The following is a 13,315-nucleotide window of genomic DNA, read 5'->3' as shown; positions in this document are numbered from 1 at the left end:
TTTGGGGATACTCAGATATGGGGTTTTGACTTATACCGATCTCTATCTAATATACCAGGATAACTTTTGCCACAATTGAAGTGCATCCACCTCTGAAGTGAAAGATGGCACCTGTTTAATAGTGCACTAAAACTCTAAAGAATTTTTTAAATCCAGGAAGGGAAAAGTACTGCATTCTGCTGAAACTACATAGTAGGCAGAACTGGCAATGCTATCCAGGTTAACACGCCAATGCTTGAGGAAAGAAAAAAGCTTACAGGTTTGTAATGAATACAGGTGGTCAGGATGCTAGGTTTATGTCTTAATAGCACCTTCAGCAATACAGAGCCCTTTAATACCACCAATGCTAAGGCACTGGTTCTATACTGACTCAGAAAGAGAGACACCCCAAGACTCAGCACTTCTTGTAGCATCTGTAACACAGCCTAACCCTTCTTAACTTGAGAGATCCAAGGAGATCAAAACCTGCAGTGATTTAGCTGCAGAATAGATATTGACTTAAAGGAATGTGATAAAAAATGCCACAGCTGACTCTACCCGAGCAAGAGTAGCAATTCTGCAGAACCAGAATTCCAACAGTGCATTTATGAACTGAAAAAATGATAAAGTTTTGCTACTAGTTTCAGTGAACGGAGCCTCCCAGGGGAGGGAGGCACTCTCTGAAAATCAATACCAACTGACTTTTGGTGTGTGTTTCCAGATTCAAGTCACACTGACATGGCATGCTTAGATACACAGTAACATGTATGCAGAATTAGCAATTGGCTACTTTTCTTGAATGCCGAACTAGTTTATTGATTGTAGCATGACAGGGGGACATGGATGTCAAAGTCTAAAGCAACTAAATCCAGACTTCTAGTGATTTTTCTTTTGCAGAGGTTCCAGCCTCCTTATCAAGCATGTCATGAGTGCCAGATATGGTCTTGGATTAATCTTCAGACTGCCTATCAACATCAGGAATGTTACACACATTTTCTCTGAAAGCTTTTCAGCCTATCAAGCATGTTGTTATATTCTGCTTGAATTCCTGGCTCACCATAGCTTCTGGGCTGCAGATATTTACACGTTTCCTAACACCCTGTGTGATGAAAATGAGACCCAATGTAGGGGAACAGTGCGCTAGGAGGGAATTCTGAAGGTAGCTATCACTAGCTATCTGTCGTGTTAAGGAAGACAGCCTCCATCCTTAGAGGTTTTCAAGGTCCGGCTTGAAAAAGTCCTGGCTGGGATGATTTAGTTGGTGTTGGTCCTGCCTTGAGCAAGGGGTTGGACTAGATGACCTCCTGAGGTCTCTTCCAACCCTAATCTTCTATGATTCTAAGGTTGGTGAGGTAATATCTTTCATTGAGCCAACTTGTGTTAAGGAAGTAACATGTCTCATGCCCTACTTGGACAATCGCCCGGTGGCAAAATAAAGGGAAAAGGAGAGAAGTTTAAAGATGGTGTGTGTGTGTGTAAAACAAAAGTGACAGATCATAAATTATTCTGGATGGTAACTAAAGAAATACTCACAAAATAATACAGATTTGGATCTCTTGTTCCTTGTAATGTCTAGGGAAGAACCCTTCTCTGTTACTGACCAGAACTTTGGAACAACCACAGTAGAGCCAGGAACCCACCTGAGGTTTCTCACAAGCCCCAGCGCATGCTCAGACAGGACTTTTGGAAGTTGTAGTTAGTTCTGTCCAGCCAAAGGGCATATATTCAATAAAGCTGATAACTTGCTACATGAATGCTGAGTCTTAACTGAAGACTTCCAGGCTCCCAGTGATGTGTTAACACAACATTTCTGAGGCCACTTAAGTTGCCTGCTCTGACAAACCTACCAGTTCACAGAGTGGTGTTGGTTTTAGCCTTGGAGGAAGTTACTTGCCTGTAGCACCTGACTGATCACCATCTTTGCTGCTATCGAAACCAGGAGGACATGGAGAGTCTCGCTATGGGCCAAAGCTGGCTGTATTGAGTAGCTTATGTTTCTTTACAAGCAAGTGGGAGGTCAAAAGAACATCCTCCATGCTGGACTGCAGACGCACACAGGGCACCAGATTTTTAAAGGTATTGGGGCACCTAACGATTGTCAAAAGCACCTAGGTGCCTAACTCCCACTAGATGCCTATATGCATCTTTAGACACTGAAATGCCTTCAGGTCTCTGGCCCTTACTCACTAAGTCAGGGAGCATCCTCTTCCTCCACTCTGGAGTGTAGCTGCGGGCACACGTGCGCACACACACACACACGCACACACACACACACTCAGGAGGCTGGAGGCCCAGGCAGCACAAGGTGAATGGATTCACATAAGGGAACTCTCAACTGTGTACGGCTGGCATAGGGAGGAGGAAGGGGTCTGGTTGAGCAGAATTCTGCTATCCTGCTTCTCCACTGGTGTAAGTTAGAGCAGGCCCCAGGCTACTCTAAATTCCACTGGGGCTGATTAACACAGGACTAGTCAGCTGAGGCCGGCTCCCTGCATCTCCTCCCACCTTTACAGTGTCTGAGCTTGGACATGGTGGAGAACTGAGCCCTCAACATCTGATTTTAACTATTTCTTGAGGCTTAGCTGCCTTACAGAATCTGAAACACTAGTGCAGCGCATCAACAGTAGATTATAAATAAGGCTACGATTTAATCATGGGTATTTTTAGTAAAAGTCATGGTCAGGTCATGGGCAATAAACAAAAATTCATGGCCCTGTCCATGACTTTTACTAAAAATACCCCTGACTAAATCTTGGGGCAGCTGCTGCTGCGGGGCGGCCGCAGATGCAGGGGGGTGCTCCAAGGGGCTGCTGCGGCAGGGGGTGTGCCATGGAGGGCTGCTGCTAAGGTGCTATGGGGAGCTGCTGCTGTGGGGTGTGTGCCATGGGGGCCGCTCCTGGGGGGGTGCCCTGGGGGTCGCTGCTGCGGGGGGGTGGGCAGCGGCACTAGTTGCCAGGGGCCGCTGGAGCAGTGGCTGCTCTGGCCGCCCCGGGGACTGCTGCTCAGATGGTCCCTGGGGCCAGCCGCACTGGCCACTGCTCAGGCGGTCCCCGGGGCCAGCTGCTTGGATGGCTCTGGGGTCAGCCACGCTGGCTGCTGCAGAAGTCATGGGGGTCACAGAAAGTCATGGAATTCATGACTTTCGTGACAGACACGGAGCCCTAATTATAAACTCTTTTGGGCAGGGTTATATGTTTGTAGGGTGCCTAGTGCAGTGGGACCCTGGCCTCAAGGTAAATAATAAATCATAACTAACTGTGACTCCAAACACTTAGCTCCTGATTTTAGAGAGGGGCCCACCATTTTAGAAGTTCACCCCCAAATTAAATCCCAAACACGTGGCGTTTGTCCTTGTACCTGAATAGATCAGTTCCACTGTGACTCAGGAACTTACAGAAAGGGGAAGGAACAGAAGGAAGAAAAGGCGGCCAGCTATCAAACAAGGAAAGAGGAGGAGACTCCATTCAAATCCCCAGTCACAATGGGAAGTACCCTAGCACACTTGCTACTCAATACACAGTGAAAAGAAAGAAGAACAAAATCCCATTGCAGCATCTTCCCTCCACCAAAATGCCCAAGCCTTCCTCTGGAAGAGCCCTTGCTAATCCCCATGAAAGATACAAAGGAGTCAAGGAAGAGCCTGTCCTCTCTGCCCCATTTTCCAGGAGAAACAAAATATGTCCCACACCTGCAGTACATTTGTCACTACTCGGACAAGAAGTTAATATCCAAGTATCCCAGAAAGTTCTCCCTCATCCTCTAGCACCTTGCCCGTTAATAGCTTGGTGAGGAGAATGTAGCATGTCACTCTCAGTCGGCACGAATGGGAGACAGTTCCTCGTGAAAACCACTTGGACTAAATCTTGGATTAGTGCCATTGTGGAGGCCTGAAGTTTGGAAGGGGTACAGCACCTCTCCATAACATATAACCTTCCTTGTCATGTTGCTCCTCCCTCTGGTACCACATGCCATCAATAACAGGTGGCGATACCTTGGCATACCTATGGTTTTAAAGCACTATTTCCTTATCAGGGACTATTGGAGAACCATGTCTCCATTTATTTGCTACTGGTTTGCTGACAAGTTGGCTTATCCCAAGACAATATTAAAAATTAATAAAGAATAATTAAAAATGCTTCAGACCAAACCCTAGATCCAGCTCATTCATCATTTCACCTCTTTTCCTCTCGTGAAAAGGGGGAAAGTTCAGACCTGGATCCAATCTTCAGTCATTAGCTCTATACTCAATCAAGCCAAAACCCCAGATCTGAGCTTAGGAATCCAGATTTGATCCTTCTGACATGAATGCATCATTACCAGTATCTTCCATTTATACAGTGCCTTTCATCCAGCAGGGTTACAAAGCACTCTACCAACACACCATCTCTCTTGCCCATGTGTGTGATTATATGTTTACAGGTTTCAGAGTAACAGCCGTGTTAGTCTGTATTCGCAAAAAGAAAAGGAGTACTTGTGGCACCTTAGAGACTAACCAATTTATTTGAGCATAAGCTTTCGTGAGCTACAGCTCACTGCATCGGATGAAGTGAGCTGTAGCTCACGAAAGCTTATGCTCAAATAAATTAGTTAGTCTCTAAGGTGCCACAAGTACTCCTTTTCTTTATATGTTTACAATCTTCGCATCACTCACCATAGAAATGCAGCCACCTAACCGGGTGAAACACATCAGTTGTTTAACAGAGTACAACAACACTATACACTGCTTTGGAAAGTCACCAAGAATATCATCTCTAACAGCAAATGCAGGAGAATTAAAGAGGGAAGGATGTAAATGTTTTCCATTAGAATTTGACCAGGACAATGGGGTACTTACTAACAATCCCATGGGAAGGCTAGAGACCCTGATTGCTTTTTCCTCTTTTCCAAAAGGCAACACAACCAGCATTACAGTCACCCCCTAAAATCACTACAGCTCTCCTACAGAGGCGCCCTTACTGGTTACTCAACCCCCCCCTCCCCAGTTAAAGTAAGTTCAGTGTCAGGTCAGAAAGGTTAATGTGCAGACAGCAGCTGGAAAGGCACGGTACTCCTTTGCTGGTATCTTTTGTAATTTTCCCTATTGTAGCCTCAGGGCCCGGCTGCAATAACAACAATGTGGCTCAAGATTTTCAATCACACAGAAATAAATTCTTCTATTAAAGTTTAATTTTTAATCTCTGCCTATCCTGGGGTTTAAAATCTCCCCCAAAACAAACTAGAAATATTGCCCAGGCTTACTGAGAAGAGCGCTGACTCCTCATCTCCACTTCAGCTGGTGTCATGGGGCAGGAGTAAATCACTGGTGTCTTCACAGTGTAGTTGCTTCCAGCCCCTCTACAGGAGCCACAGACCTGACACTGTGTCACTTTTGGGGACAGTCAATGAATGCCAACTGCTGATTGGTGCTGCTTCTGCTCTCAGAGGGGAATGTGAGAAGTTGCCTCTTGGTTCTCAGGGCTGGAATGTTCTCCAAAGGCATAAGGGAGACAGGACTTAATTCTAACAACTGCAAAGGGTACTCTGGATCAGATTGTCCCTCAAAGCTATGCATTGTGGGCACCCTCTTCCATCTCACCCACGGAAGGGGTAAGCTACATTGGTGGCACCTCTTGCACCAAACAGAGGGCTGTGTGTGGCTGCAGGTCTATGCAGAGGTTGAGCAGGCTGCAGGGAAATCTCTATTTCCCACCTATGGGCCCACAGAATTAAGCAGAAAATCTAACAGAGAATTCATTGGAGTTGAGCTTTATTGGAGCTGTGCTGGCAAGTTCCAACCTCCACAATGCCGCACTCAATGATCTCCTGCCCCAGAATTCCCCCCTCTATCTAGCCTCTCGGACACAAACTAAGACTCGATAGTTCTCTCTAGCTCTTCACCTGCCAGACTGACTCACACAGACTGTGTTATGTAGCATTAGTACACAAGATCTCACTAATTCTAGCCCAAACTGTGAAGTCATGGAATGGATTGCTGAGCACACTACATGGGCATTTTTGCCCCCTGCACTTCCACACAGAAACAAACCTCTTTAAAAACAGATACTTGAAAAATAGGAGCTGAATTAGCCCCATCTGTGTTTATATCAGTTGCTGTCCACAACCAGGTGTGACATAGAACTTAATACTCCAGTCCCACAGGGCTTGTGTCATATGCAGATATGAGATGCACCAATGAATTCACAGAATATGGACAAAAAAAGCACAAGGACATGTAAAGCACCTGTAGAAATGCACAGCTAAAAAAAATATTTCTAAGTACCATAGGCTCAGTCCTTTCTAACCAAAAGAGAATGGCAAAAGGATGATAAATGTTCATGACCACATGGGGATACCAGTTATCCTTCATGGCACAGACTGGGATAAGTTATCTCATTTGGAAGGAACAGTGAGCAAAGAGAGCAAGTTCTAGGAAGAGGAGGCTGCAGTGTTGCTAGAGATCCACAGAGTGATGGTTCTCAGCGCTGATTTGTTTTGTAATGAATGCATTTCTGTACTGACTGGAGGACTGCAAGCTCTGTAAGGATATTATGCTGACTCATCTCATGACTTCACCTCTTTAAAAGACCAGAGAAACCTGCTGTTATTAGTGTCAGATGCCGATCTAAATGAGCCAACTGGAAAAGGGTTAAAGTGAAGGAGGGAGGGAGACAGAGAGATAAGGAGACACTTACCCTCACTCCCATGAACCTGTCCCTGAGAACGATCCAAGAAAGCAAGAACACAAAAGCTTTGTTGCAGCAGAACAACACGGAGACATCTGTAGTGTTTATTTTCTTTATTGCATGTAAGTACAGGTAGTTTGTGAGTGTCCAAAGAACACAAAAGGGTGCTGCCTTGATAAAAAACACCTTCATAGTCAAGCCATTGTCTCCAAAAAATCGGCAGCACTCCCTAGAACAAGGAAAGAAAGGCAATGTTATTATACCCGAGTGGCAAACAAGTCCTTCATGCGTTGTACCAATTAGAATGCTCTTTTTTGGTACCATGTCTTTCCTACAAGAAGGGTAACAAGTTTCAGTCTGCTGCAAAAGCCATCATTTGCACAAAAATATTGAACACACAGAGGGGATTATAAAACTGAAAACGATGAGCACATAAGAGTATGGTGAAAGGTGGAGGTAGGGGATCAAAGTGAATAACAACAATATTAATAAGGTGCTTGCACCTTGCACTTTTAATCTATATTTCGCAAAAAGCTTTGTTTCATTATTCTCATTTTACAGCTGGGTAAACAGAAGTGATTCTTTAGCTTGCCCAAGGTCATCCAACAAATCAGTGGCCAGGCTGGGAGCAGAATCCAGGCCTTCTGATGTCCACCTCTTTGCCTTACCCACTGAGCCGTGGCCTCCCCGGTAAGCAGAAAAGAGAAGAGATGGATATTGAGGCAGGATTTGAAATGGCTGGGACTCACTGGAACTAAGTTCAGGACAAGGCTTTTCCATCAGACAGGTGCGATGTGGCTAAAGGCACTGCCACTGTCAGAGACTCACAGTGAGGACTAAGCTTTGCCCATAACCAGTTCAATGAATGGAGGAGAGGAAAAGGGAGTTGGTAAGGTCAGATCTGAAGAGGCACTAGGGTCAGTGAAGATAAATAAGGATCAGGGTAATGAGGTTATGCTTGCGAGTTCTTGATGAAATACAGATGGTCACAGTGTTCTTAGGCAAGTTGAAATTTGGCGAGGAGACCAGCCCAGAGGGAATTGTGATAATCAAAAGCTGTGGGAGGTTGGGAGTGCATGGATTAAGGAAGTGGGCAGACAGAAAATGAAGATAAGGGCAGGTATGAATAATATTATGAATCCAGGTCCAGCTACAGGAGGTCCTGAAGATACTATTGGTAAGATGGAAAAATAAACATTGATGGATCATTTCTGGTACATCTGACAAGGAGAGATCAGAGTCAAGGAGGTAGATGGAAGAAATTAGGGAGTATTAGGGCATTTACTCTAGTCTAAGAGAAGGAACGCAGACTTGGAGACAATAGGGTGGAGAAAATTTGAGTGGAACCAAGCACTAAGGAATATATGACAGAAAGAGGCACAGAGAGGTGGAGATGTTGGCAGGGACAAAGGATGGATGGGAAAAAGTTTGGTGTCATCAATATAAACATTATGTTTAATGTCAAACAGAGAGCTGAGATGGTGATGAAGCAGGGATTAGATAGTCACAGGGGTCAAGAACACTGCTGTGGGACATCTTTTTTTGTGTAAACATTGTAAGCTAAAAATCAAGAGTCATTGGCTTTATGACTACTGTAAAACTAAAATGGCATGTGGTAGCCAAATTGTTTGCATGCAAATACAGTAATGCAAAACGGAAATGCAGGGATTTGTAATCTGAAGAATATTGTTTGCAGCCTAATGACATGTTCAGATAGCCCTAACCAGACCCTCAGAGCTCTTTCCCCAAAACAACCTTTTTTTATCCACCTTCCTCTCTTACTTCAAAAATCCCCTCCTCTTCCCCACTTCAACCCTGAGTGCCCATCCCTCATAAAAAACCCTTACAACAATATATTTTGGTAATGTAAACAAAACAGTTACCTGAACCACTAAGTCAAAAATGAAGGAAAGACACTGTTTGCCATCCATCACCGTAATTGCTCCGTTTGCCCTTGTGTGCTATCACCCTTTCCCCACTACCTTCCTGGGTTGGGGTTTCATTTTCTACTTTGCAAGCTCTTGTGGGCAGGGACTGTGTCTTGTTCTTTATTTGCATAGCACACAGCACAAAGGAGACCCAATCCTGGGACCTTCTGGCACTACCACATTGGAAAGAATAGTAATCTAGAGCTTCTGCCAGCTACATCAATCACACACACAAACAGGCTCTTCAGAAATGATGTCATGTTATTGCTTTGGGAAGGGCGGCTCTCTGACATTTTGCAGCATCTCTTCTTTGCAAAGCAATAGGTTTTTGGTTAGGCACTTCCAATTTTTTAGCTGGGTTTCACTGAGGCACAAGGAGGTCAAGAAATTTGTCCAAGGTGAGTCAGTGGTTCAGCTGGGATCAGAATATGTGCTCTTCTATACTAAAGGATCCTGAGAGATTCTACACTGCCTTGCACCTTGTATAATCACTTCAACCTGTGCAAAAAGAGTGCAAAACCAGTATAAAATACAACCATTCTGATTTGGTAGTCTTTTATACACTCTTTGCATTCTGCAAATGTATAGAGGACTACACAAGGTGGGAAGATGGAAAATCAGAACCCCAGTCTTTTTACCATCAGGCCACGTGCTTTTCCATGTAAGTATGTGACAACGAAGGGGTTGTTGTTTCTAAAAAATTTACCCACCCCTAAATCTACTCATTTTTGGTGCCTTCTAAACGTCATGCTAATAAAGTCCAAGGAGACCTGAGGGATATCTGGCATTTTTTATGCACAAAATCCTTCAAAGTGTGACAGCTTGCTCTCAATAGATTTCTCTCCCCACATTTTCCTAGCTTTTTATCAGAGCAGCTCGATGTTTTCTTGGTACACCATCGGGCGAAACCAAAACAATACAGTGCTCAAAGGAAAAAGCCCATTACTTGTGAAGACTTACCAACAGGCACCTGACAAAGGTTGCTGTGGATGAATAATGTTAGATTAAATACCCCATTGCAGACATTTTATGGGAAACAAGACAGGACTAAGACATGACCTCTAGAGCTATGGTATGCCCAGCACAGGCTGGGTGTAAAATCACCAATGGATAATTGACCTTTTCATTAAATAGCTCTTAAGTACACTTTGGAGGCAGCTGTTTCTTAAATATCAGCATGCTGTGCATCATTTTTATTCCAGCCGCACAAGTACATGAAGCAAATCAAATGTTTTAATCTTCATGTTTTATGAATACTGTTTGGTAAAAATCAGTTTAATCGTATGCTCGGTCAGAGGTTCTGTCCCACTGCCATCCACGCATGCTTAAGTACACTGAAATAGGCAACTTGTTTTAAATATTTAAACAATCTCATCTAGTAACAAAAATATTCTTTGTATTTCTCAAGCAAAAATTATCAACTGTTTATAGATTCAGAGCCTTTCAGGCCAGAAGAAACCATTATGATCATCTAGCTTGACCTGCACAACACAGATTCCTACTGACGTCAGTGGGCTTTGGATCACGCCCATAGAGCTTTAAATGGATTGGGTCCTGCTTGTCTGTCTACCAACTCTAGGTAGTCAGAGACTGCAACTTGCCTTGTGTGATGTGCCTCCGGCACTTCAAATCATCTGAAGCACTTCAATTAGTAGCCTCTGGTTTGATTATGAGGGTGGTGGCAGGTTGTTCTCAGTGAGGGTCCTCAACTGTGCAACTCCTCCTGCTTCAGTTTGCCAAAGCCTGAATTTGTTGGTCTCCCTGGTCTGCAAGGCTGGTCTTTGGTTTTTCTGGGGCATGGGGAGAGGGTGATCAGGTAGATGGAGACAGTGGTACTTTCATTAAGAGGGTTCAATCTCTTGGATACTGGTCCTAAATTATTGCCATGTCTTAATATGGGCACATGCACTTAGACACTGAATGGGCATCTTTTAAAAATAACTAAAATAAATATTTGTAAATAGGAATTTTGTAAATAGGAATATCTCCTGTGTTGTTGGCACTAATTACAACGCAACTGCACTTTCAAACAATGTGGTGCCAGCACACAGCATGAGTAACTAGGTTCTGTGCTGACAAGCTCTATGGAGATTAAAAGTGTGTGTTTGTGTGTGTGTCCGTCCTCCCCCAGAGTGTACTCTGTCAGAGCCTCCAAGACTCCTGTATCCCACTTCAGGTTGGGGAATGGCTGGTGGACCCATGCAGTCCCTAGGTTGGCTCCTTACTTTGCTTTCTATTAGGTTTACTTTTTTTTTTTTAAACAGACGAACACAACACACCTGCAGTAGGTGGCCATTATATCCGTACAACACTTACCACAAAGCAACTGCAAGAAAAGCCTACAGCAATCACTGACCAGAACACAAGAATGGCCATACTGGGTCACTGATGGACCTATCCTCCATGAACGTATCTAATTCTTTTTTTAATCCATTTATACTTTTGGCCTTCACAACATCCCATGGCAACGAGTTCCATGGGTTGAGTGTGCATTGTGTGAAGAAGTATTTCCTTTTGTTTGTTTTAAACCTGCTGCCTATTAATTTCATTGGGTGACCCCTGCGTCATGTGTTATGTGAAGCGGTAAATAACACTTCCTTTTTCACTTTCTCCACACTATTCATGATTTTATAGATCTGTGTCATAGCCCCCCCCCCAGTCACCTCTTTCCTAAGATGAACAGTACCAGTCTTTTTAATCTTTCCTCACATGGAAGTTGTTCTGTACCCCTATATCATCTTTGTTGCTCTTCTCTGCATCTCTTCCAATTCTAATATAGCTTTTCTGAGATGGGGAGACCAGAACTCCACAAAGTATTCCAGGTGTGGGAGTACCATGGATTTATATAGTGGCATTATGATATTTTCTGTCTTATTATCTATCCCTTTCCTAATGGTTCCTCACATTCTGTTCGCTTTTTTGACTGTTGCTGCACACTGAGCGGATTTTTTCAGGGAACTATCTATGACGACTCCACAATCTCTTTCTTCAGTGGTACCAGCTAATTTAGACCCCATCATTCTGTATGTATAGTTGGGATTCTTTTTTCCAATGTTTATTACTTTGCATTTATCAACATTGAATTTCATCTGCCATTTTGTCACCCAGTTTAGTGAGAATCCTTTGTAACTCTTTGCAGTCAGCTTTGTAATTAACTATCTTGAGTGATTTTGTATCATCTGCAAATTCTGGCACCGCACTGTTCACCCTCTTTTCCAGATCATTTATGAATATGTTGAACAGCACTGGGCCCAGTACAGACCCATGGGGGAACTCCACTGTTTACCTCTCTCCATTGTGAAAACTGACTATTTATTCCTACCCTTTGTTTCTGATCTTTTAACCAGTTACTAATCCATGAGGGGATTTTCCTTCTTATCCCATGACCACTTACTTTTTTTAAGAGCCTTTGGTGAGGGACCTTCTCAAAAGCTTTCTGAAAGCTCAAGTAAACTATATTGATTGAACCATCCTCCTCCATATGCTTGTTGACTCCCTCAAAGAATTCTAATAGATTGGTGAGGCAAGCTGCGTTGACCTTCCCTCAACATATTGTGTTTGTCTGATAATTCTGCTCTATACTATGGTTTCAATCAATTTGCCTGGTACTTAAATTAGGCTTACAGGCCTGTAATTGCCAGGATTGCCTCTGGAGCCTTTTTTTTAAAGAAAATCGGCATTACATTAGCTAACTACCATCTAGAAGAGAGGCTGATTTAAACAACAGGGTATATCCCACAGTTAGTAGTACTGCAATTTCATATCTGAGTTCCTTCAGAACTCTTGTGTGAACACCATGTGGTTCTTGTGACTCATTACTGTTTATTTTATCGTTTTTTCCAAAACCTATCGACACCTCAATCTGGGACAGTTTCTGAGATTCGCCACCTAAAAAGAATGGTTTGGGCACAGGGATCTTCTCTCATCCTCTGAAGTGAAGACCGATGCAAAGAATTCATTTAGCTATTCCGCAACAGCCTTGTCTTCCTTTAGTCTCAACTGTCCACTAGTCCTACTGACTGTTTAGCAGGCTTCCTGCTTTTGATGTACCTAAAGGTTTTTTCGCTGTTAGAGTTTGTGTCCTACAGTAGGATTTGACTTCCAGTTTTTAAAGAGTGTCTTTTTGCCTCTAACAGCCTTGTTTACTCTGCTGTTTACCCATGGTAGCATTTTTTTTTCCCCTGTAAAAGGGTCCCACTCACCACCTTGAGGCTGGAAAATGGCACTCACCCAATCTGGCACCCCCTTCCACTGGGTGCCTATGCTGTGGACCCTCTCTCTCTCTCTCTCTCCATGACTCAGGGTACTTCTTCTTTGTGACTCAGCCCCCCAGCCAGGTCACTGTATAGTTCCTCCCCTTCTGAGATAACAAAGTCCCACTAGACAAGCTGTCCGGACACTGTCTCAGACGGTCTTCCATTCCAATCTCCAGGTCCTGTGTCACTTCCCTGTGGCAGGTTGGGGAACCTGACCCACCCGCTACTCCGGGTTCCAGCCCAGGGGCCCTATGACTAGCAATCCAGGTTTGCTCAGGCTCTGTTCCCCGGGGCTCCTTCCAACCTCACCTCTCTATCTCCCTGCCTATCTCTTGTTTATCACTGGAGAGTCCTCTGGCCCCCTGCCAGACTCCTCAGTCCACGGCAGGACCCCAGAGCTTACTCTCCCGCTGGATCTCCTCCTTATCTCTGGCCAACTCTCTTTCCTTCTAGAGAGTGACTGCAAACCTCTTCCCTGCAGCCTCTTCCT

At 44.1% G+C, this 13,315-nt stretch overlaps 1 protein-coding gene across 4 annotated transcripts in view; it reads right to left on the bottom strand.

Annotated features, from left to right (window-relative positions):
• SLC35F3 (solute carrier family 35 member F3) overlaps positions 1-13,315 on the bottom strand; it is a 265,270-nt gene that overhangs the window by 14,428 nt on the left and 237,527 nt on the right. For all 4 annotated transcript variants that reach the window (XM_074948856.1, XM_074948853.1, XM_074948852.1 and 1 more), the window contains one exon: positions 6,651-6,870. In XM_074948856.1, the coding sequence (XP_074804957.1) occupies positions 6,651-6,870 (220 nt within the window). The remainder of the gene's footprint in view (positions 1-6,650; positions 6,871-13,315) is intronic.

Source organism: Natator depressus, chromosome 3 (assembly GCF_965152275.1).
Source record: "Natator depressus isolate rNatDep1 chromosome 3, rNatDep2.hap1, whole genome shotgun sequence".
NCBI lineage: Eukaryota > Metazoa > Chordata > Testudines > Cheloniidae > Natator > Natator depressus.
The sequence above is the reverse complement of the archived record's forward strand: the minus strand, read 5'-3'. Positions and strand labels throughout refer to the sequence as shown.